This window comes from Colias croceus, chromosome 20 (genome assembly GCF_905220415.1).
Source record: "Colias croceus chromosome 20, ilColCroc2.1".
In the NCBI taxonomy this organism is placed as follows: Eukaryota; Metazoa; Arthropoda; class Insecta; order Lepidoptera; family Pieridae; genus Colias; species Colias croceus.
In genome coordinates, this window is record NC_059556.1 from 1,484,282 (window position 1) to 1,511,890 (window position 27,609).

Sequence of the window (27,609 nt, forward strand, 5' to 3'; positions counted from 1 at the left end):
AAACGTTTATTAAAACAATAACTACAATTGAATGAAATATAATTCAATATAACATTATTGATATTCACGACCACACACTTGGCGGTCATCTTGTTAACTTGCCAAACACGATTGCCAGCAGCCATTTATTGCGGAGTTGCTATATTTTCTATGCGAATAGCTCAAATTTGTGTTTTAAGAGTGCCCGTGCGTGTGTTGATTAAAATTTAAAATAATTTTTAGCTTATATGCTAGTGAGGTCTAATGTATGAAAAAAAGTTTCATCAAAATCTGTTTAGTGGTTTTCTAGGTTTGCGTGAACCTTCGGTAATAGATAAACTTCTTTAGTTCTTCTACTATATAGCGCACTAGTTCACCGCCCGCGGCTTCGCCCGCTCTGTCTAAAACCTAATAATTTATAAGTATATTATCTTTGGTACCTTACCGTCTATTACCTTCTCATATATTACCTTCTATTAGACCTTCTTCTTGAATCACTCTATCTATTAAAAAAACCGCATCAAAATCCGTTGCATAGTTTTAGATTTAAGCGTACAGGGATATAGGGATACAGAGAAAGCGACTTTGTTTTACACTATGTAATATGTATATTGTATACTAGCAGTCCGCCCCGGCTTCGCCCGTGGTACATGTTTACGTTTTATCTACATAGGATCCATCCTCGTACTTCAAGAAATATAATAAAAAAAGAATTATCGAAATCGGTTCAGCCGTTCTCGAGTTATGCGCTTTCCAACACATTTTGCGATTCATCTTAATATATATAAATCTCGTGTCACAATGTTTTTCCTCAATGGAAATAAACCACTTAACCAATTATAATAAAATTCACACACCATGTCCAGTTCGATCCAACTTGAGAGATAGGATAGTTTAAAGCACAAAGCGGGCGAAGCCGCGGACGGAAAGCTAGTTTTTATATATAAAAAAGATGTGTAATGTGTATCCTTATTTGTACTTTTTTCTGTGGTGTACAATAAAGAATTTTTGTTTGTTTGTTTGTTTAAAACTACGTAGAGCTTATTGCTCTATGTGAAGGGATTATAATTTTATGGATAACTAGCGGTCCGCCCCGGCTTCGCCCGTGGTACATATTAACGTTTTCTCTACATAAGAACCATCCTCGTACTTCAAGGAATATAATAAAAAAAGAATTATCGAAATCGGTTCAGCCGTTCTCGAGTTATGGAATTACAACGAAAAGTGGCATTGATTTTTATATATTAGATTAAGAAAAATTAACACTTTTAAGTCGAAGTCATTTTTATATAACATCACTCTCTAAATTATTCATGACAATACAATTAAATAACTTTTAAATAACTGAAAATGAATAATGTTTTTTCAATCATTTAAATGGATACCATTATTCATCAAAAATAAAGTTTCAAATTACACAAAATATAAAAATGATAGTGCAAAAACCGCGCACTTTACAATACTAGGAAATTTGTATAATATTTATTTGTCCCGTCACCTGTCAATCATACTTTAGATGGCGTCATGTTTTGACATGCCATTTGAAAACTTTCACTTTATGAATATTGTTTTTATAACACCTGAGGGTAGGTCGGATTTAAACAACACGTCGCGTTATTGAAATTCGTTATAAAAATATTTTATGCAAAGAAAATATGGTTAAGTTCGTGCGGTTGTGTTAGTGATGGGTTCCGTAACTAAAATAAATATAAACTTCAACTAATCAAAAATAGATTATCATATTCGTTAATACGAATGATAATTCATTAGTGAAAAATGTTTTATAGTATATTCCTCTATCTTAAAACTATGAATTCCCATTTTGCAAATCAATATAATCTTTGTAATTTTATTAAAAACTAGCGGTCTGCCCCGGCTTCGCCCGTGGTACATATTCACGTTTTCTCTACATAAGAACCATCCTCGTACTTCAAGGAATATAATAAAAAAAATAATTAAAGAAATCGGTTCAGCCGTTCTAAAGTTATGCGCTTACCAACACATTTTGGGATTCATTTTTATATTATAAAGATATAGTTAGTAGTATGATAGAGAAATGTAGAGTTTATATTTTATTTGCAAGGTCAGATATAAGCATTTTCCGTTTTATAGATCAACTTGTTGTTAGCAAATAGCTGAAATATTTCTATAATAATCGATAGATTTTTTAAATTTAAATTCATTCCAGAATGAACTCTACATAAACAGTTATATTCATACACAGTCATAATTTCTTGCCATTTAACGAATTATTATTATTAGTTACCTAATATTTCAAAAGAAGTCTCAGCTTTATTAATTCTTTACCAAAAATAATGAACCCTAAACGCAAAATAACATCCATTATCGACGACATTTTTTTACATATTTTACAAGTCTTCATATTTACTGTCGTTTATAAAAGAAACGAAATATTGAGATACCTTAAATGTTCTATATATTATGACAAGTCGATTGGCAGAAAGGTTATATTCAATATTTTATTCAGTTCTTTGGCATATTATGTTACAAGCCTGCCGCCCGCGGCTTCGTCCGCTTTGTCTAAAACCTAATAAATTACATACTAGAATCTTCGTCGAGAATCACTCTATCTATTTAAAAAACCGCATCAAAATCCGTTAAGTATATGGTTTTAAAGATTTAAGCATACACAGCAGCAGACATGATTTAAAAAGAGCAACTGTGGAGTTTCTTGCCGGTTCATCTTTATAGATACTGCTTTCCGAATCGGTGGTAAATATAAAAAATATATAATGACGATTCAAAATTGCTTCAAGAAGAAGTCTGATTAAATAAATAAATGTTTGAGCGCTAGTTTATTTTGATCGATTTTTCAAAGGCCGACATAGTTAATTAAAAATGGTTATGACTTTGATGGTTATGTCCAGTAATTGAAAGTCCTTCATTTATTCATACAATGAGACTAGTTTTAGAACTTTTCAATCGAATTAAATAACAATTAAGAGCCATTAGACAATAAAATTGTTTCGAAAAGTTGGTAAGAAACTGATAAATTTGTTTTTAATTACCATACATTTACCTATTAGAAGTTAATTGTTGTTTATTATACCCATTGATTATGGTTTTATCTGCCTAAAAGTAATATAAGTTTTTCGAGGACATTCTATTTCCTGTATTATAATAATTAATTAATAATATCAACTATGTTTCTATAAAATTTCAGCTTTTAAGTTTAATTACATACAAAAATTTTTATAAAACAGAAACAAACATTCCCACTATCTATATTAAGAAGCTGAAAAGTTTGTTTGAACGCGCAAATCTCGAGTACTACTGGACCGATTTGAAATATTCTTTCGGTGTTAGATAGCTAATATAACGAGGAAGGCTATAGGCTTATATAATATCATCTCGCTACGACCAACAGGAGTTGGAGGAGGCCACGCGGGTGAAACCGCGCGGAGCAGCTTGCCAGATATTATATTATAGTACCTAGGAACTAGAACATCTCAAGTTTTACCAAAGCAGTACCAAGATAGTTATCGACCCATATTATCGTATAGTACATGCCCTAAAATGTGAAAAAACTCCATACATATTTTAGTGTTAGTTTTCTCAAACGTGAAAGGTTGTTTTCGGTTAAGTGCCGCCGTTGACCAAAGCCTGTGGTCAGCTTTGTTTTAGTTATCTGCGAAATTTAATGCTAATAAGTATTTTGATAGTACTTTTAAGTCCTTAAAGTATCCGCATAATGCTTTTATTAAATAAGCTAGATTTAGAAAAACCCGCATAGTTCCTGATCGTGTGGGATTTCCGGTATAAAAATTAGCCTATGTCTTATTCTGAGTCTTCAGCTATCTACATACCAAATTTCATTGTAATCGGTTCAGTAGTATTTCCGTGAAAGAGTAAGAAACATCCATCCATTCGCCCATCCATCCTCACAAACTTTCGCAGTTATAATACGTAGATGTGTGTATGTGTGATTTTGATGAAATTTGGCACAGACAATCTTTAGACCCTGAGAAAGAACATAGGCTACCTGTTTTTTTTTTTTTTTTTTTAATTGTTTGATAGGAAAGCGCTTGACCACTATCTCGCCTGATGGAAAGCTGAGATGTGGCCTAAGATGGAGCGCGCTTTCCTAGAAGGTACCTGTTCACTCTTTTCTTGAAGACCTCCATATTGTACTCGTCGGGGAACACAGACTCAGGAAGCATGTTCCAGTCCCTCGCGGTTCGAATGAAGAATGTCGATCCAAACCGCTTTGTCTTTCTTTTTGTTTTTTTTTTATTACGAAATATGTACCACGGGCGAAGCCGGGGCAGACCACTAGTTTAAAATATACGAAAAAAGTACATATAAGTAGTTAGCCTAGATGTAATATCAAAATGCGAAATAAATAAAAACTTCTATAATTATCTTTGACTTGTTGACAGTAGATGTGATAAGACCCATGAAATAGAAAGTATAAGAGATATTTTCTTGAAAGTAAATTTTATCATAAAAAATATGTCTATTCCTTCACTCAAACATTATTATGAAAGGAAAATTTTTGCAAAATTTTCCGTTACTACTTTTCTGTTATGATTCGTCGTATTTTAAAATATACTTGATCCAAGATAAATAAAATCCGACATAAAAACATTTTTTAATTTGAACCAGTAGCTGCTGAGATTTACTTTTTATTACTATTGTTTACAAACAAACTCTAGAACTTTCAGTATTTGTATAGTCTCAAACCATATAAATATAAATCAACTCATAAATCAATTCATTTAACTTTAAAGACAATATGGTGAATAATAAATAAAGAAGTGCAGCAACACATTTTAAATAATGGTTGCTGCTTTGCTGACGGGGAGTCCTTTTTGCCTCCATTACTATCTTTTTTTTTCTGTTTTGTGTATTAATTACTAAGAGTTACATGGTGGCAAATAAAACGATTTCTATTTCTATTTCTATTTCTAATATTAAAAACCATATCATTGCAAATTTGTTTTGGATCTACTTTGGTAAATTTTTATTTCTTTTTTTTTATGTATAATTGCAAACATTCATGCATCAGAAATTGTAATTCATTTTTTCATGATATTGTTAATTGTTATCCGTTTAAATATACGATTGTTGTAATTTCCTATAAGTGAAGAAACATATATATTGTTATTATCATCATCATCATCATCATCAGCCCATATACGTTCCCACTGCTGGGACACGGGCCTCCTATGAGGGTACAGGCCATAATCCACCACGCTGGCCAAGTGCGGGTTGGCGGATGACACATGTCGTCGAACTTTTTAATTCTTCGACATGTCGGTTTCCTCACGATGTTTTCCTTCACCGTTCGAGCTGTGGTGATGTTACAACATGCGCAGATAAATTGAAAAATCAATTTATTTCCTGCGCGCTCGCCTGGTCTCGAACCACGGACTTATCGATTCGAAGTCCGAGGTCTCACCACTGAGCCACCACTGCTCATTGCTGATTGTTATTATACGATAAGCAATTTTAGTATTAAGTTTTTAAATTATTTTTTCTTTGTTGGAAATTCTAAATAAAAAAAATAGAGACTTAAGTACGAATCATCACATCACATTATGACAATCGGATTTAATCTACAGGAAAAGTTATCCACATTTTTGCAGTCGAGTTATAATCACTCAGATTAAAAGCCAACCTTTCCTGAAACATGAATTATTTAGCCTGTAAAATGGGCGTCGTGATTGTATTTGATGTAATCGCTTTGAAGTAGGATTCTAGTTCAGTAACTCCACTTAATCATATAGCCCCGCTTTTAAATAAAACCTCTGATATTTTCTAGTCTGTGGATATTTAACGGGCGTGACTAGCAACATTTCTTGGATAATGCTTCTTCAATTTATGTTTTTTGTCAATTTTTAATGTGCTTTTATTTTTTTAATTTTTAATTTAGCTTAGTAGAGTATCCAAATTCGTTGCTACTCAAAATTTTTGTTTTTCGTTACGCCACGATGGAGTGGAAGATGCGATCATTTTTTTAATTATAAAACAACACAAGTCTTCGATAAATAAACAAAAATCTATTTGTTAACTTAATTATTTATCTTCATATACGTCGTATCACCCACATTAAATAAGTATTTATTTTTGAAATACTGAACAGATTTTCAACCTTTTAATGTTAAATTTGTAATTCAGTCGCCAGATGACTAACTACCTGAAACTCACATTACGCACGTAAAAAGTAAAGAACTTTAATAATCATCAAATGGAGCTTTCCTAAAGAATTTGAATTATATGATAATTTTGTTCTAGATTCTTCTAAACGATATAAAATCTAGCTGAATTTATGATAAAATCATCTCTCAACTCTACCTATATAATAAAGAGAGAAAGATTAGATATTTTGCATTTTCTTTTTGACAAAATAAAAAAAGGAAATAAAGTGTGAAATTATACTCACCATTCTTATCCTCTATTATAATACTTATTTATACTTGATAAACATTAGCTTAAATATTTTTTAAATGCCTGATCAAAGAGCTCCGAACATCTCTATATACAAAAATAAGTCTCTATTTCCCTTGATCACGGCATCACGCTTGAACTGCTGTACCGATTCCGATAAATCTTTTTTTATAACTTCCTTGAAGTATGAAGTTGTTTCTTATGGAGAGAAAACGTGAACATGTACCGGTGAATACAAGTGAAGCCGGGGCGGTTTGTTAGTAAGCTATATTTTATAGATATCAATTTAAATAGCCCCCTATACTATAATGCCGGAGCGACATATTACAGTACAATTCCCACTTCTACAAATAAATCACATCATCACTACATATTATTATAAAACAAAGTCGCTTACTCTGTCCCTATCACTACATATTATTATAAAACAAAGTCGCTTACTCTGTCCCTATGTCCCTTTGTATGCTTAAATCTTGAAAACTACGCCACCGATTTAATGAGGTTTTTTTATTAGATAGAGTGATTCAAGAGGGAGGTTTTAGTAGACTAACCTAACCTAATTTTAATTATTATTAGGTTTTAGACAAAGCGGGCGAAGCCGCGGGCGGAAAGCTAGTTCAAACTGACAATACCTTCACAATATACTACTAGAGAATCGCAAAAAATCCTCTCCAATAAGTCAACATTAAACCGTTCATTTGTTTCAGCCGATATTTCCGAACGAACATCCTGCGTTATAAATTGCCGCAGGGGTGTGATTAGACCGTGCTGATCGGATAAAGTACGGTGAATAAAAAATTATGGGACACTTTGCACTAAACGGGTATGGGGTAACATGGTGCTTGTATGATTCATGTGTGTTTTACACGGTTAAGGAACAGATAGTGTAAGAAGGACATAAACTCAAACTCAAACATTTATTTATTCAATTAGACTTCTTATAGAAGCACTTTTGAAACGTCATATTTTTGTAATATAATAAGTAGGAATGTAAAATAAGCTGTATTCATAGAATCAGGATATGAAAGACTAGCTGTGCCCTCAGTGCTTCACTCCTGTTGGTTTTAGCGTGATGATATATAGCCTATAGCCGTCCTCGATAAATGGGCTACCTAACACCGAAAGAATTTTTCAAATCGGTCCAGTAGTTCCTGAGATTAGCGCGTTCAAACAAACAAACTCTTCAGCTTTATAATATTAAGTAAGTATATAGATAAGCACAGTTTGATTCAATGCTTATAATATTTTGACACGTGTCCGGTTCAATGACAGAACAGAAGCGGGCAACCTTTTGAATAATAATTATTGCTTATTTCTAAAGAATAAATGTCTGTACTTAATAGAAAGAAATAAAGTTAATTAATCATAATTTCTTCAGGACAGGAAACTTATAAGAGATCACATTATATGTCGTAATATAACAGTCAGATAATAAATAATATGTCGTTAATTTCTTTCCGATTACTATATTTTACAAAGTGTATGCACAATTTTTTTACCTGATTGTACCTAGTCCTTTTAATTGTATCACTCGCTTTAAAAAACCCATATAAATCGTGAAAAAAGCATCTAAAGCAGGGTTGATAAAAAATGCATCAGTGCACTGCATAGTTCCCACGAAAGCATTGAAAGTGTTCTGTAGCGATATGAGGTAGCTATCCGGTCTAGACGAGGGAAAGAAAATCATTTATAACAAAAAGAGAGGTTAAGTAGGTAATTTTAGTATACACCGCCTCCTTGGTACAGTGGTTGACGCATGAGCGTATAACCGAGAGGCCTGAGTTCAATTCCCGGTGGAGACGATGAAAAAAAATTGTCTCGGTGTGGCAGTACACAGACGGCTGATCACCTACTTGTCCCTAAAGAAAATCGATCAGTGAAACAGATGTATAATGCATCTGCCCCTTGCCCCACTAGGGGACATGGGACTTCACTTTTTCTTTCACAAGGTGTAGAAGCAACAGTAGGATATTTTAGTTCATAATTCGTATTATGTGCAAGTCTGTATGCTACATTTGATATACTGAATTGATCGCTTTTAAATAATATTGTGAAGTCAATTTTAATAAATATAATATGCATATTTTATAATAATTATAAGGCAGATTTCCCGCTTGATGCGTGAGGGAATTTTTGGATGTTCCGGATTTTAATTATGATGTATGAACATATAAAGTTTCGTACGTGTATTTTTTTTTTTTATTTTTTTTATTTTTTTTTTTTTATTCAATTAGACTTCTTCGAGAAGCACTTTTGAAACGTCAATACATATTTTTAACATTTACCACCGATTCGGAAAGCAGTATCTATGGAGAAGAATCGGCAAGAAACTCCATAGTTGCTCTTTTAAATCATTTCAGTATTACAATTTAATTTTACAAAATATGTAAGTAACTGTACGTATATATCATAATATGCCAAAGAACTGTCCTGTGGTTTTTACGCGACAACCCTCCATGGGTTTTTATCTTCCATATATTCCTTAATGCTGTAATAGGCTCTCCGAACTAATACGTTTTTTACATAATTTTTAAATTTAGCACTACTAAACTCTTTAATACTATGAGGAATTCTGTTGTAAAAAAGTATACCTTGGCCCATAAATGAATTTTTAACTTTAGCTAACCGGTAAAATGGCATTTCAATTTTATTTCGGTTCCTTGTGCCATAACGGTGTCTATCTCCTACTCTTGTGTGTAAGTCTGCGTTTTTGTGTACATATAAAATATTATTAAATATATACTGTGATGGTACTGTGAGGATACCAGTATTCTTAAAGAGATCTCTTAGTGAGTCCCTAGCACGTAAATTATATATAGAGCGTATGGCTCTTTTCTGTAATATAAATATAGTTTCTATATCTGCAGCCCTGCCCCATAGCAGAATTCCATAGGACATAATGCTATGAAAGTAGCTAAAATAAACCAATCTAGCCGTGTCTTCATCGGTGAGATGCCTTATTCTTCGAACTGCATATGCAGCTGAACTAAGCTTAGCAGCGGTGGTGGCAACATGGGCCCCCCATTGTAGCTTCTCATCTAGTGTCAAACCAAGAAAAACAGTAGAATCCACAGGGTATAATACCTCCCCGTTTAAAATAATATCCCTTTTCACCTTTTTTACATTTGGAAGGATAAATTCAACACAATTTGTTTTTTTTGCATTTAATAATAAATTATTAGCAGTGAACCATTTGGATATGCGTAAAAGAGCATTAATTATTAATTGTTTTTACGAATCTTTCAGCAAAGGTAATAGCGAAGTTATTACGAAAGATTTAAAATCATTCCTCTCATTATATTTATGAATAGAAATTGTTTAAAAGATCAAAAACTTCACATGTAACGCACCATCAATGCTAATGTTTTTGGCCGGTGGTGACCACTTAACATCAGATGGACAAACTAGTCCTTTTTAACCGACTTCAAAAAAAAGGAGGAGGTTATCAATTCGACCGGTATGTTTTTTTTTATGTATGTACACCGATTACTCCGAGGTTTCTGAACCGATTTACGTGATTCTTTTTTTGTTCGATGCGGGATGGTGTCGCATTGGTCCCATAAAAATTTTATTCGGATAGGCCCAGTAGTTTTTATTTTATGAGCATTTTTGTCTGTATTTGTAAATGTTGCAAGTGCAAGTTTGAAGTCGGTTGTTTTTAACGCAGTTATCACTTGTTTCCTACAAAATATTATTAACACAGTAGGGTTTATAATATTTTGTAAGAAAAAGGACTAGTTTGTAATAATTATGTATACTTACCTACTGAGCACGGAAAGCTCATCATTTGCCCATAAACTGTGTCGAACATCGAATTGTATCTGCCATATGCCACGAAGCCTTTAAAAGACATGTAAAGATTAAAATAAATATATTTTGGCAGGAAACACGTGCACGGTAATTCTACCAAAATAGCAATATTTCATAGCAAAACCGTGAAACGATATTAAACCATCAATAAAGGTATTTATAAGTAATAAAGCGCTATAAAGTAACAATAAATATTAAAGGATGAGAAAACGCACATCAAATATAAATTATAACTCCACATAAACCTGCTGGATACTCGAATTTTACCAGCCCTAGGTAGGGAGGACGGCACAGGAGATAGCGTATTAAAAAATGTTACCTATTATGACTTTTTGGAAAGAAGTTTAACTGTTGTATAACTGTTTATTTTTATTTTTATTTAAGGTTATTGTGCAAACATCAACACTAAATCTACTAAATAATATTAATTTAATCTTAATATTATTTAGTTTTGCCACTATTACGAATCAAATCTTTTGCAAAATTAGTACTTGTATTATCTTAGCTAAAGGTCTAACTGAACTTCAAATAAATAAATACAAACTAAATTACAACATAAATATAATAAAATAATATTTGAATTAAAATATCACAAGCATTGCATAAACTGCAAATCGAATATAAACGAAACAATAAGAATCAAATCAATCGCTCGTACCTTGTACCACGCGTAAAAAATAAATAATTGCCAGCGGTCGGAGGGCAGTACTTTTATCTTTTCCCGCGTTACGTATTTGGCTATTTTGGTATCGCGCGATTTTCAGCCTTTTATCCGTGTCCGAAATGTCTCCTGCTAATGAAATAGTGTTTACCGCTTTTATAACATTTATTTTTTGTGTATTTTTATGGAAAATAAAATACTTTGTAAAGTTCTGTAGGTATTTTTTGATAGAAGCTGTTCGCTTAAGTGGTAAAAGTATATTTCCACTGTAGCTTCCGAACTATGTCAAGACAAAAATAGCACACCATAAAGAGCTCCGTTACGACGAGAAAAACAAACACACTTTGATATAATATATGTACGTATGTATATTGTATATGGCTATATATTATATAGTAAAAAAAATAAATTGCGTTTACGTTCAAATATAATTTTGGGGTGATTACGATTACCTTTTGATTTCACAATTATTTGTTTATATAAGGTCAATGTTTTAAAACATTTAGGTATAGGAAAATTTTTGCTTTTTTAGTATTCATATAATCAAACTCAAACTCAAACATTTATTTCTTCAATTAGACTTCTTCGAGAAGCACTTTTGAAACGTCAATACATATTTTAACATTTACCACCGATTCGGAAAGCAGTATCTATGGAGAAGAATCGGCAAGAAACTCCATTGGGAATTGTATCACAAGTGTAATCACAATTGTGATGCACCTATTATTTCGAAATCACGTAGGAATAAATTACAGTTTTAAAAAGAAACATTTTCACGAGATGGTCGAATGGAGAAATAAAATACGAAATGGTTAATCTGGTTAAAATGATAAAAGTTACTTGTGCGTTGTTAGTATTTATAAGATGACCACATTTTCTCTTTTTGGTGGACTGTCTCATTTTATTATCTACCACTATCCACATTAAGAATATAATTAGGTAGCATTTAGAATTTTATGACGTAATTATTTATGACTTGGTCTTTGTTCACAAAATTTTATGAAAATTAATAATAATCAACACTACGTATTTGTTCAAAAATTACTACTCTGTTCCAATTACGAACTAAAACCCTTTTTTCGACGTATAACATAATTATTATCACCTAATAGTTGGTAATTTCCGATTAGATAGCTTTGTCCTATTAGTTTTTCAATTTTTTTTATAATTTTTCTTATGTGAAAAAAAAATTTGGTGAATTGATCTTTTCGACTTAATCGCTTAGCAAAAAATTTTGCTAATAATTTTATTAAAAATGATTAAATCAAAGCCAAATACACTTGACAACACCCTTGCTAATATTAATAAATTCCTAAAAAATAAAAATAAAATTGTATAATAAAAAATTATCCCATTTTAGGTATGCAAAGAATGGTTATACTAACTAGTATAACTAAGTAAGAGTTAGGAAAGCAAACATACATTCAAGTGCTTGATTGTATGCACTTTTATCCATTAGCTGATTTCCTAAAAGCTTATCAAATCTTTATTTTGTAATCGATTTGATAGCCTTTGTTTAACTAGCTATCTGCGCGAGGGTTTAGATAGTTTAATCTTGGTTTATGAAAGGAAAATATGAATGTAATATCCGTTTAAACTATGGTTTAAACTCATAATTTTGAATGTTTTTCAATCTTATTTGTGAGTATCATACTTATATTAATATTTTGACTCAAAACGATGTAATTATCGTTGATGATTGACGTATCAAATGATGAAAATAGTCTGTGATCACAAATGGTTAAGAGCTATGTACATCTAGCTAAGTACCTATAGACTTTAATTTATTATGGAGTTAGGTATACACGTTACCTTCTGTATAATCAAAACGACTACTGTTCCATATTTTGTAATAAAAATAAATCTGTGTTATAAAACTAGAAAAAAATTACTGTTTATTTTTTCATGGATATCGAATACGACCACATAGTCCAAATCTCTAACCACTGTCACGCGTGGTTAAACTGTGACATCAAAATAAAACCTAGTAGTGTGAAAAAAAAGTATAATTGATACATGAATGATAGACTGACCAGAGAAGTAAAGTGTTCGGTAAATTTGCTTCCATTAACTGATGTCAGAGGCTTCCATTTTTCAGTCCGATTTCGTGGATTGGATGTTAAAATGTTACCTTTTATTGCTGTTTTTCAGGGCAATTTTACTATGAATCCATCATATTCTTCTAGAATCCATCAGTATTCTACTAGAATATAATTCTTCTAGCCTATGAGATATATAAAGGTAAGATAGTTGTAGAAAATACCGTTGATACTGCATAGGATTCACACATTAAAATAACATTATTTTAAATTTATTTTGATTTAAATAGCTTTCCACCCGCGGCATCGCCCGCGCACTCAAATAAAAACCAGCATAGTTCCCGTTCCCATGGGATTTCCGGGATAAAACCTATCCCATGTCCTTTCTCGGGTATCAAAATATCTCTATACCAAAATTTCATGCAAATTGGTTCTGTAGTTAAGGCGTGATTGAATAACAGACAGACAGACAGAGTTACTTTCGCATTTATAATATTAGTATGGATTATAAATACAGCTCTATCAAGAGTTGAATACGGTTTATTATATTTTACTAGCTTACCGCCCGCGGCTTCGCCAGCTTTGACTTAAACCTAATAAATTATATACTGAACCTTCCTCTTGAATCACTCTACTTATCTATTAAAAAACCGCATCAAAATCCTTTGCGTAGTTTGAAAGATTTAAGCATACAAAGGGACATAGGGACAGAGAAAGCGACTTCGTTTTATACACGTAGTGATTAAAAATAGTATGAAAAATCTACTTAACTTTTTAAATAGGTGTATTAATTTACACCTCGTTGAAATTAAACTAATAGGTACATGTTCATTAATATTTTAACTAACATCAACAATGAATTCATAGAAAACAATTAATTGTACATATTATATAATTTAGTACTAATCACTGTGCCTAGAGAGCAGTGGTGGCTCAGTGGTGAGACCTCGGACTTCGAATCGATAAGTCCGGGGTTCGAGACCAGGCGAGCGCGCAGGAAATAAATTGATTTTTCAATTTATCTGCGCATGTTGTAACAACACCACTGCTCGAACGGTGAAGGAAAACATCGTGAGGAAACCGACATGTCAAAGAATTAAAAAGTTCGACGACATGTGTCATCCGCCAACACGCACTTGGCCAGCGTGGTGGATTATGGCCTGTACCCTCATAGGAGGCCCGTGTCCCAGCAGTGGGAACGTATATGGGCTGATGATGATGATGATGATGACTGTGCCTGAATTATGCCGCGTCGAAATCAATAATTTGATTTGATTTGATATGTCGAAATCAATAATTTGATTTGATTTGATTTGATATGTACCATAACAGTCTCATCCCGTGTGGAGTTTCTGGTCTCCTATCGGGCGCGTCCCCAGGTGGCGGATAGGGGGAGGCCTCCCAGATATGGGGGGTACCGGAGGTATTGCCGGCGCGGACCAAAATCAGCTTGGAGGAACTCGAGGGCTATGTGCCTTCGTCGCAATTTCTGCTCTGCAGGGAGTTTCCCTGTGCAGTTGCTGGGTTCGAGTTCGAACAGTGCTGCTGTTGGCGGCGACGTATGGTAACCAGTGGTTGCGGACGTTTTAGTCCTATGTGCAGAGTACTTTTATCAGCGTATTTTCAAGATTATTAGCGCTATAAGTACAATTCGTTTTTTCCCTTATTAATATTATATTAGAGCTTTCGCTTTCTTCGACTCAGAACTCGAAGCACGTTCGTACTTTTTGTATTGATTAGTACTTCAGTGTTACATCGTGTTGAATTTTGCGCAAGCTAACATAATTTTAGAATGAATATCTCTAAGTAATAATTTCTTATCTGTATTCCGTTGAAATCATGTTTTTTTTTTATTTAGACCGGGACATTTCTTGTTGGTATTCTAAAATATAATTACGGAATAAGATTTTTAAGTGTTAGTAAAAAATATACAAATAAAATAAATTTGACGCCATTCGGACACACAAAAAGTGTTAAGAAAATTCGATTATTTGACAGGGAGAAATAGTAGTCTAACCCATAATTACTTAACTAAATTGCAGACGGAGCCCAAAATTACTTTATAAATAACTAGCTTACCACCCGCGGCCTCGCCCGCTTTGTCTAAAACCTAATAAATTATATACCTACTAAAACCTTCCTCTTGAATCACTCTATCTATAAAAAATACCGCATCAAAATCCGTTGCGTAGTTTTAAAGACTTTGTTTTATACTATGTACAGATTTCTTTCCTAGCTGATAAAAAATGTCCTTACCTTTGATAATTTTGGATTCTCTTTTAAAAATGCCAACCAGTTTTAATTCAAAATGCTCCAAAAAGTACAAAAATATTAGAAATCCACTAGTATCTGCCACGGTCTCTACGGCCCAATAAAACGCTCGAATTTTTATTGTACCGTCCTTGATCTATATCGTTAACCTAGCCGAGTTTGCTTCGTGACCGAACTACATGCATTAGGAATTTATAAAATGTAGGTATGACGTTTTGAATTTGGGTTTTTATGAGGCTTGCACGAATTATAAGAAAGAAGATGGTTGAACGGGAAATTAAGGTTTTCTTAATATTGGCTTTGAAATGGGATTCAACATAGTTTTGATCGATTCTGGCAACGATAGTTTGCCAAACTCAACAAAAATTGGAATAATTTTCCAACTTTTCAATGTTTACTTAGTTTTAGTTTCATCTCGTTCCTCAAAATATGCCTTTCTGCTTTGCCAGTAAGTTCAATAATTGCCTGCAGTGACAATATTATAATAATTAGATTCTATGAAAGTAAATGTATAGATTTCTCTTTACATACAAACAAAGGGAAGAAACATAAATAAATAAATAAAATAAAATGTAAAACAGAGGAGGTTAAATTCTGCTCCAAACGAACCTAACTTACAACTTACTGTAAGTTACGTAGTAGATAAATGTACAAGGAAGTAAGAAAAGGAAGACGCAGTCATCTCGTAGATCTAAACTTTAGGATACCTATTAGATAGGGAGGCGAAGAGGGGAATTTTCTGCAATACTCGAGCGTGGCAGTTTAAGATATGAGAGATACCTTAGACCTAATAGAACAACCTTATTAACTATTTAGCTCTTTAAGTAGTGACGCGCGCCCAGGATAGACGATCAGATTAGTAAAAAAAAATCGATAGTCTGAAATACTCGAGCGCGTCAGATTAAGATATTGGGGGTTGATTTTAGTGTTTTAAGACTAAATTTAACTAATCTGACCATAAGTCCTTGACGCCGCCGAGTTATAGGGTCGCGAACTTGTAAAAAAAAAACGTTAATCCGGCATTCTCGAGCGCGATTGTTTTTATTTTTATTTTGAAGAATATAATCTAAAACTTACTAAAAATACAAAATCTGCCGATTTCCGCATGACCGGAAGTCTGGAGGAGCCATTTCATCTTCCGAAAAACGCGTTGCAGCATATAAGTCGCGAACTTTACTTTTTCCAAAAAAAAAAGTTTAAATAAACAAAAAAGGTAATTTTATTTTACAAAAAAAGGTCTCTTTTCATTTTTGTCCAAAGTTAAAACTTTTTTTACTTGAAGCATCGTAAAAAGTCAAACTCCCGGTTTTTTGTGTATATCTCGAAAACTGAGGGAGTTAAGAAAAATTGATATGAAATAACGATGATTAAAAAAAAGAAACCCACAAACCTTTTTCGGTCAGATTAAGAGAACCCACCAACATTTTTGTCAGATTAAGAAAATATGCTTTCAGGATACCGAGATAAACCTCCCCTATGAAAATCTGACGCGCTCGAGTATTTCAAAAGGACTCTTTTTTTCTGCATTTTCAAAAATTCATCATAACTTATCGTCATGTCGTAATCGTCAGTTTTTTTAAGGGGAGCTTCCTTGGGGCCTACTTAACACCCCTTCCGAAAATCTGACGCGCTCGAGTAAATTTTTTTTTTTTGTGCATTTTTGACGAATTTTTATGCCTAGCCCCACCACGCAAACCGGCAGATTAGTATACCGTTGTTATCAGAGGGACTTGGGGCATACGTAGTATGAATATCTGACGCGCTCGAGAATGCCCAAGTAACTGTTTTTTTTTACATTTTTGAAAATCCGTACACGCTAAACCCACCGCTAAAATGGTTTTTACCATAGAAGCTTTTCTTTTCGAAATTATTTTCTCTTTCGATTTTGATAAGTCTCGACGACGCCGTTGAATTACGTCATTTAGCTACCTCGCCTCCCTATCTATATAAGATAATATTTATTTCCTAAATTTAGTAATCAAATACCTACTTACTTAGAAGGTATGCCTTAAGAAAATAAATATGTTAAACCTTCACTAAGACGTATTAAATATCGCATTATATGTCTGTTTATCTCAAGGCTCAACTACCAACAATTCAAAGGGTATTTTCATATTTAATAAGACGCAGTTGTTCTAGAAATTACTTTCAAAGTTCACAAAGAGCTCTATTATATCAGTACAGTTAAACATTTCAATGTAATTTAGTTGGCAAAAGATGGAAATGCAGTAAGCACTATGAACCAAGAGTCCTCATAGATCTAGGTTCTTCAAATAACTAGTTTCAGTGCAATCTAAATGCTATGTATTTTTCAAATTGGCTCAATCACAAACTTGCCGCAGTTGAAAATCGTTTGGGAATATACAAAGAGGGCCTACTGAATGATAACCTCATTGGAACTTAAAACGAACTATATTTCATTACTCGAGGGTCCAAAATCGCTTGGCACACAATTTGGTATAAACAGTGCATGCGATAATGGTATTTGGATGAAAAGGAATAAGGGCGGGTTTCGTATTTGGTGGTGTGGGATGCAGTTGATCGGTAGCGCGTTGCCGCTCCAATACTTCAGTTTGAAAGAGTGATGTAATGTCCCCTGGAAGTGTTTTGAAACAAAAGTATTGCATATTGGAATATTTATTTGAAGTACCAATGTTGGACCGATTGATGTAATGGTTATCGGCTTTGGCTGTTTTCTAGGAAAACAAACTTCTATTTTAGTAAGAGAACAAAATTATCGTATCACAAAAAGAATATTGTGCGAGGAAAGATCTACTCCTTTAAGCATGTAAAAAGTTTTTTTCTGGGTAATCACAAGTGTTTGATTAGAAATCCATAGTAGATAATTAATAACAATAATAAAAATGTATTAGAAATTGTCAAACGGCAAGCATACGCTCTACATTAATAATTAATTAATATTATTTTCACTTAAAATTCGTTCAGTAAGAACTGTATACCATCCTAAATATCATCACATAATATTTATTTCTACTTAATTAATCACGTCCAGTAACCTAATTCCGTGTACCCGGAAGCCCGGCGGCGGAACAAACGCTAAACGTTCACGTTTCCGTTGATATCGGTTAATGTCAAGTCGCTATCTGATATAGTATTTATACAACCGTCGTTACTGCGTGCACATTGGCGCTTCTGTGGCAATCAGGTTTACGCGGATATAGAGAAATGGATGTGAAATTTTGCTTGAAAAATAAAATTGTAATGTTTATTGTCTTTACTGATTCGTTTACGAATTGCCTGGTGCTCCTCTTGGGTAGGCCGAAGATCCTTTTACTAATAAAGCAATTTTAAAATCGTTCAAGTAGTTTTTGTGGTAAGCGCATTCAATCAAGCGAAAAATTCATAAAATATCATAGTTTATATTATTCTGAAATTTTCTGAAATTCACTAGTCACTAAACGACAATTTTGATAAGTTTAAGTTATAGAAATAGTTGTTGGAAAAAGATACGCTTCTTGTTTCCACGAAAATAAAATTTGACAATTGTGAAATAGAGGAAAAAGAATTTCGTATGCGGAACAGCTATCTCACAAACTCAAATACGAGCAAAACAACGTACAATAAAATCGTATATTTGTGTAAACTACCAAAAACTTACACTTTTCCTCAAATAACATAAAACCCTCTATGTTTGTTTATTTATAAATATTTTCAGTATTTCCTTGAACGATACACCACTTACTTATTAAAGCCTACATTGAAGGCAAAAGGTATGCCATTACGGATATATACTGCAAGGGATATTGAACTCTATGTATATGAGACATAAGGAATAAATTTGTGTGCAGAAATTATGTCTACACGCGTTTTATTTGAAAATCGACACTTTTTTATTTGGCATTTTCATTAATAGGGATATTCTGAGTGGCGTATTTTATTATGGTGTCCTGAATTTATTTATTAGACACACATTCCTAAATATATTATTAACATAATATAATATTGTACTTAGCAGTTGCATATGGTTAAAATAATAATATAAGTGTTGTTACTCTTTCACGGGAAATCCACTGAACGGATTTTGATAATATTTGTCGGTAATGTAGCTCATAATTATTATACAAGAATAACACGTGAGCTATGGAAATATGTACTTGATTTTTACCGCGGATTCATCTACGGGTTCAGCCGAGCGGTATATTATATACTAGTAAGTAGGTAGATTACAAAAAAATACATTAACAAGAAGGAATTTCAATGACTATATTTTGTAACAAAGAAAGCATTCAATATATAAAATTTTATCATAAAAATAAAAATTTTCAATCAAAAAATATATTAAATATTTCTCATTCTTGCGTTGCTGTTTTTCTAATAATATTTTTTTTTTAAATTTAAAGGTTTTTTAAAGATTACATTATTAAGATTACATTATTTATGCAATGGCCGACAAACGGCAACAAACTTAATTTTTTATAGGACGTGCTATGCAATAAGAAGGAAATAATAATTTTTTCATTATAATTTAAATGTGCCGTAATAAATAGAATGTGGAAAAAAAATCCATGACGGAAGAATATAGCTTAATTATCAAAAATTACTCGCTTTCAATACAAAGTCAATCGTCATTTATATTTTCCACTTAGGAAAAAGATTTAAAAAACGAAAAGTCCTCTAAAAAGAAGTACTCAGCAAAACATAAAAAGGACGCAAAACTCGACATTTAAACGTAAATAAGTAGAAATAATAAATAATATGTACTTGAATATTATCGAAAGCGAAACGCTCCGTCGTAACGTTTTACGAGTTACGAAATGTTGTGCTGATGTGTTCACTTGCCAGCTGATAATAAATTCAACGATATTATTTGTGGAAATATATTTAACCGACTGCGACAGAATTCGTTCAGTTATTTTTGTCTATAGTTATTAAGGTACTATTACTAATAAAATATAGAGTACAAGCGATAAAGCTATGAAGAAAAAATGACAAAATCTTATTGCACGCCTCATAAGCGAAGCGTTGAGGTGGGTACTACTGTCACTTCGCGCAAAACATCTGATTTTTCAAACTTAAAATGTCTTTATGTATCATACATTGCACTTGTAAGATAATACATACACACACATATTAAGAAAAAACACTATTTTTAACATTCATTTTGATGTCATTTTTGTTATTTAAACTAGTTAAATAACAGTTTAAAAAAGTTCTGTCTTGGACGTCCGTGTGTCTGTATGTGGGGAGGATTTTCTTGTTAACACGATAGCGACCGAAATACTTTACTAATCGAGTCTTTTTTTTTTCTCTTACGCTTGAGTATGCTCAGGAATAGAACCCTTTCATTTTTCAGGGTCTGATTCGATGTGGTTTAATTGTTATTAAATAAACAAAAAAAATATCGACTTTTTTTTTTATAGTGTACTCAAAATTCACCATTATAAACTCGATTCTTTATACTATAAGCCAAGGTTTAAAAAAATAAGTTGGTAGTCAGTCCCTTAAACCTGCGCAGTTTCACATCTAGGTGGGGCCACAAGAAAAATAGCTCAATTATTACGGTAGGTACCGCTTTCTTTACTTTTCCAAATGTTTTATTTTATTTCTTTTTTATATTTATAGTCACGTACTCTTTATAAATAATCAATTTTATTGTAAAGGATGAAATTATGAGGCGTGCACTTTTGGATTTTCCAAACTATTTAAAATATCTACGAGTTGTTTTTTAGGGTTCCGTACTGAAGGGTAAAACGGGACCCTATTACTGAGACTTCGTTGTCTGTCTGTCTGTCTCCAGGCTGTATCTTATAAACCGTGATAGCTAGAAAGCTGAAATTTTCAGACATTATGTATTTCCGTTGCTGCTATAGCAACAAATACTAAAAATTAATAAAAATGAAATATTAAGGGGGGTTCCCATAGTATGAAACCCGGATCTGAATCCTGCTACGAACGTGCGCGAGTCCGACTCGCACTTGGCCGGTTTTTTTTAAATCTTTATATCATCTGTTTGACCCGTTTCCAATAAAAGCTGCGAAAAAAAAATGTATGAATTGTTGAAGTCCCTACAGCTACGTAACGGCCAAAATACGTCCATACTTGCTTATTCTTCGACGCCATATTATTTAAAATTGATAAGAATGAAACTAGAGCTTCCCAGAATTTAATCGATTTTTCAATTTCATATATTTCACATTATCCTATAACTAAAAAACTAGCTCTAAACAATTTTTTGTAGCGTCGCTAGTACGGCTTCTACAGCTTAAACTTGCTTATATAAACAACTAGATTTTCGCCCGCGGATTCGCCCGCGTTTTCAAAGAAAAAACCCGCATAGTTTCTGTGTTCCTGGTTTTATTATGAAGAAACTAGTCACTAGAGTTCAATTCTCACACCAAGACATAGCATGCAAGTTTTAAAAAGTTATAATAGTCTAAGATCCGGCTGCAGGATTAGTGCGCTCATCGGTTTTTTGCTGAAAACCGAATTTTTATGTATATTTATAATTAGGAGAATATATATCGAATAGGTTGCTAGTCAAAATTTGGCCGCAAGCATGTTTAATTAAAATTTTTCTAATCGATTTTTGGGAAAAAAATTCGTTCACTTGTTTTTTTGAATAAAATGTAGTCTACATCACGGCAAATGATATAAAGATTCAAAAAAATCACGGTTGCCGCTTTTCACCTGGCCGCAACATCTTGGCAGCCTGGTGCAGACAGGTATGATTTCGATTCATTTTTACGTTCATAACGTACATTTATGAATCATTTATCAAATTAAAGCTATTTTTTTTCTATTTATTATCATATATGGTTGCCTAATTAAATCCGGCCGCAAATAAGGGTTGCCGGCTGTTAAAAATTATATATATTTACGCCTATTAGTACACCGACGCATTCTTTTTATGTATATTTATAATTAGGAGAATATATATCGATTAGGTTGCCAGTCAAAATTTGGCCGCAAGCATGTTTAATTAAAATTTTTCTAATCGATTTTTGGGAAAAAAATTCGTTCACTTGTTTTTTGAATAAAATGTAGTCTACATCACGGCAAATGATATAAAGATTCTAAAAAATCACGGTTGCCGCTTTTCACCTGGCCGCAACATCTTGGCAGCCTGGTGCAAACAGGTATAATTTCGATTCATTTTTACGTTCATAACGTACATTTATGAATCATATATCAAATTAAAGCTAATTTTTTTCTATTTATTATCATATATGGTTGCCTAATTAAATCCGGCCGCAAATAAGGGTTGCCGGCTGTTAAAGATGTTGAATATTTAAGGTTGAGTGAAAGAAAATATGTCGTCCTTTTCAAAATGACAAATTTAAAAAGTAATATTGATTTAATATAATTAACAGCCGATCCTCTCTTTTTCTCGTTGTTTCGCTGCCGCACGCGAATGCGTCGGTGTACTAATAGGCGTAAATATTTATAATTTTTAACAGCCGGCAACCCTTATTTGCGGCCGGATTTAATTAGGCAACCATATATGATAATAAATAGAAAAAAATTAGCTTTAATTTGATATATGATTCATAAATGTACGTTATGAACGTAAAAATTAATCGAAATCATACCTGTTTGCACCAGGCTGCCAAGATGTTGCGGCCAGGTGAAAAGCGGCAACCGTGATTTTTTTGAATCTTTATATCATTTGCCGTGATGTAGACTACATTTTATTCAAAAAACAAGTGAACGAATTTTTTTCCCAAAAATCGATTAGAAAAATTTTAATTAAACATGCTTGCGGCCAAATTTTGACTGGCAACCTAGTCGATATATATTCTCCTAATTATAAATATACATAAAAATTCGGTTTTCAGCAAAAAACCGATGAACGCACTAATCCTGCAGCCGGATCTCGTACTATAATAACTTGAATCATTCACAAGACGCAATTTGCTAAAGCCATTGTGGTAGTGTTGACAGGAGTGTATGTGACTTCATTGTGCTGGACTCATTGTGTTGTTAATGACTTACCTGCCTTGTTTGTGACGTCACGGGACGGTTTTTAAATTTATACATTAATGGCATGATTAAAGCGCCATTTGTTTGAATATTGAATAGAGTTTGCGTTGTTTTTTGTTGTGTGGTTTAATTAGGGAGTTTATTTAAGATTTAATGAAATAAAGTAATAGTCGGAAAAATAATACACACAATGCAATTCAATTGAGAATAGGATCGATTCAGCGCCATTTTGTTACGTACGTGGTGTTTATAACGATTAATTAGTTTTAAGAAATAACGTTTATGTTTCATTTTAACGTAAGATTAAAATGAAGTAGATGTTGAAATAATATTAAGAGGTTTTCCAAAGAAATCTGATTTTTCAAATGAAATTGACACATAAATGACATTGACTTTCCTCAGGTACTTTCCTATTCTAGATGAATGTTTTATGTTGAAAGAGATTGCTGAACCAGAGATTTACGTGTTTAATAATTTATTTATTATTAAAGATTAAGCTACACATTGAATTATTTTTATCTACGAAATGCTTGTTTTCATTGTACATCCACGAAATAAAACATTTCCTTATTATTTTTCAGACGAAAATAAAAATAAAGATAAAGATAATTTATAAGAAAGCTTTTACGCGAAATTTCACTGATAACGCTGTCAGATCAACGTTCGGAAACATTTTACGTTTCATTAACCGAGTGAAAATAAATAAAAATATGTAAACGAGTCTTTAAATTTCTGTGTTTTCGCATTGTATGAAAAACGAATAAATTTTGCGGAATTATGATTAATGTTGTTTTTGCAAACTGGTTTTTTTACATATTTAATATTCAGTTATATTATTGATTTTTATTTATAGAATAAGTATCATTGTTTTATCTTAAAATAAAATAAACTTGCCGTCCGCCCGGGCAGACATTTTACAGTTTTTTTTATTTTATTTATATCAGTTAGTTTTATTTATTATCTTGGATTAGGATGATAATCCTAATCCAAAATAATCCTAGCTCGTCCTTGTTTTGTTTTTGTTTTGTTGACGTCAAATGTTTGTCAGATGGTAACAGAGTTGTTTTAATATGCATTGAAAAATATATTTTTTTTTATTTCATTTCACTTTTTATTTTCGCCTTAGAGAACATTATATTTTTAACAAAAGTATAAGTTAAAGTAACACCACTGAGTACTTAAAAGTAACTTCATTTCACTTAAAAAAGATTCATTTCTATTTTAAATATACATAATACATATAATTGAGTACTGAGCGAAAATATTTGTCGCAAATAAAGTTAATCACGCCCCTTATAAAATCAAAAAGCCACGTAACGAATAAACCAGTAATCCAATCAGAAGTAATAAAAACGGACAAAAACGTCGATCGCTCGTTCATTCGCAATTCATTTCGGTCATTCATTCATTCATTCATGATTTATTTGCCGTAATGCCGATATATATGAGCCGATCGGCCGAGACTATAAAATTTAAAATCAGTCGCGCGGGAGAACAATTTTCTCGCGAATGGCGACATCGTTTTTTTTTGGAATGGAATGGTAATGGAAACAAATAGTTTGAATTAAAAAGTTTTTGGTGTATCATATTTATAGTTATTGCTCTGTTTTACACGTGGAAAACTTTTATCCCCGGAAAAATGTAGTTTATGTTTGGCTCTAGGTACTCAGCTATTATTATTCAAAATTCCATCGTTATAGACAGACAGGCGTATCAGACTTTTGCATTACAATATTATCTAATTATTTCAGAAAAAAAAATGAATAAGACGAAAGCCAATTAAAAAATTTCCGCTATTTTAGCTTTGGAAGTTTATTAAATATTGAAAAGTTACGGGTTTTCGCTTATCATCACTGACATTTTAATTAATAATATTCGAGTCTAATAAATCGTTTCGTGATACCAAATTATAATATATGATGTCAAATTATGGAATCCCTACCTCAAATGTGTTAATAAATAATACAATTTGTGTACATAATAAATGCTCTAATATTGAAATGACCTCTGACCACAGATCACAGAAACTAAAGGGAGATATGGTTAGGGGGCGGGGCCGGTGTCGCAGCAATATGCCCAAAAAAAGAACACATGCTGTTTGTTGCATTCAGTTGACGTTCGACCGTCGGCCGGGTATTATTTGACAATGCCGCGTTGTTCCGTTAAAGTTTGTAAAAACTGAAGTGAAACCAGCAACTTTAAGTCAAATGGAATCACATACCCGGTAAGTACTGAAAATTATACGATTTTCTTACTATAATTTCAAAAACAATATTACGTTGAGTGATTTCTTGGTTTCATTATGTGACAGAACGACAGTCACATTAATTTATGTAAATAGTTTACAATGCTTCTTCTGTACGTGACTCTATTCAAACGCGGAGTTCGAATACCGCAATGTATAATGAAGATACTAAAGCTAACAAAAACGTTCGATCGTGTAGTACGGCCGCTGCTCGCGGTCGTTACTTGAGGATGCGCGTTAAGTGTGTCCATGTCGATAAGATTCGGATTTTTATCGTATTATGTATTATTTTACTACCTTATTATTATATCATAATGTATTACTATTAGCTTAATATCTGAATGTATTATTATTATTTGATAGGTACTCGAGCAATAATTTTATAGTGATTATTATACATGGATTAAAAAAAAATCACTTATTTCATACTTATTTTACTTAACAATAAGTCAATAGGCAATGCGCTTTATATACTTCATCACCATGAATGCTACCATCAAGGTGTCCATTTCTATTTTCTACCTAGTTACTGTATTGCCTATAAATTGTTTTAATTTTAACGTTTCTCATTTTATCGACAAGCAATCCCTATCGTAAACGCATATCTTGCGGCTGTGTGGTGCTGTATACGTACGTTACTTACAATCTAGTGTGCGAACGAGTAGTCGCTCTCAAATTTTTGTGTGATGACACGCACACAACGCGAAGTATTGTTTTTATTTTGTTTACTGTTGTGTGCGTAAATTTGTTATGAGACACTGGTTTCGTACTCAGCGCAAGCGATTGGCATCTCTCTAGATCTCTATGCCTCTGACCCTTTATGCAGGACTTTAAATTATTATTGTAGCAATAGTGAATACTTTACCAAATAATAAAATTTGTAAAATTATCATGTTTTCAACGAAATTTACCTAGAACATAGAAATATACCTATTTTTATAAACTTTTTGAAGTGAAACTTCTTTATCGGGGTTGGAAAAAATTTAGTGTAACATTTTTTCGTTATGCGTGACATTTTTCCGTTACGCGCCATCTTTTTCTTATCCCTACCACGCGTGATTCGACGTATTTCTGTAAAGTTGCATAATAATATTATAGTAAATTATTTTTTGTAAAATAAGGTCATAAAGAAGTTTCACTTCTTACGTGCGTACACTTATAGTACACGCACATTTTTTTATTTTGAATATATTCACTAGGCTCGATCGTCGTTAACTATTTTTTTGCACCCCTAAGTGATAAGGGTATTCTGGCAGAACATTTTCCAAGGCAGTGATATAATTGTCAAAATAAAGATTTGTGTGTTTTTGCAGGTTAAGGTTATATGTAGATCAAATTCAAAATGTCAGTAGAAATTTATCATATTTCTGAATAACAATACCTACCTATATATTTTTTTAACGCGAGTAGAGATGGGAAGAGCAACTTGTTATCCACAATTCTAAGACTAAAGATTATGATATACAACTAGCTGTGCTCCGCGGTTTTACCCGCATTGCTCCGCTCCTGTTGGTCTTAGCATGATGATATTTAACCTTCCTCGATAAATGGGCTATCTAACACCGAAACAATTTTTCAAATCGGACCAGTAGTTCCTAAGATTAGTGCGTTCAAACAAACTCTTTAGCTTTATAATATTAGTATAGATTGATAGTAAACATTATAATAATTATGATTTATGATAGTGATTCCAAAAACTTTATAATAGCTTAATTCACGAGTTGAAATTGCGGGATAAAATGCGCTTTAGAGTGTATATTTCATGTGGAAATTTCTCACACATATTCTTTGAAGTTTAAAGCTGAAAACGTGTCGTATTAAAAGTTTGCTGAAGAATGAGTCTCAGCGGACCATCTGAATCAGTAATAAGTTTTTGTTAAAGGTCACGGCTTGACAGGTGCGCTTTCAATTGTAGGTTTGAGCCTTTAGGTGGGCGAATGGGTGATATGCTTGTGATGTTTGAATTGTGTATTAATTCTAAATAATTGTAATTTATCGTAATCCTGATTGCTATCTAAGTATCTACAACGTATTACTTAATAAAGGAGGTAAATTGAAAAGAGGGCATCGTGATGCGTTGTTGCTATAATAATCCAGAAACCATACTCAATGCAACTAAAAATGCGAAGCTTTCATGCCATTTTTTTTATCAGAGATTTAATCTGGTCTCCTGATTTAAATATTAACACATCAGTCATCATACAACAGTCCTAAGTTATTTATTTGCAAAATTATCCCAAAAAAAATATACA

The 27,609-nt window shown here is 32.5% G+C and overlaps 2 protein-coding genes across 2 annotated transcripts in view; one reads left to right on the forward strand and one right to left on the reverse strand.

Annotated features, from left to right (window-relative positions):
* Positions 1–27,609, reverse strand: part of LOC123700648 (Bardet-Biedl syndrome 5 protein homolog) — a 216,404-nt gene that overhangs the window by 101,019 nt on the left and 87,776 nt on the right. The gene's annotated exons all lie outside the window — the stretch shown is intronic.
* The window catches only part of LOC123701013 (neural cell adhesion molecule 1-like), an 81,989-nt gene continuing 68,687 nt past the window's right edge, over positions 14,308–27,609 (forward strand). The window contains exon 1 of the mRNA XM_045648421.1: positions 14,308–14,464. Coding sequence (XP_045504377.1) covers positions 14,308–14,464 — 157 coding nt within the window. The remainder of the gene's footprint in view (positions 14,465–27,609) is intronic.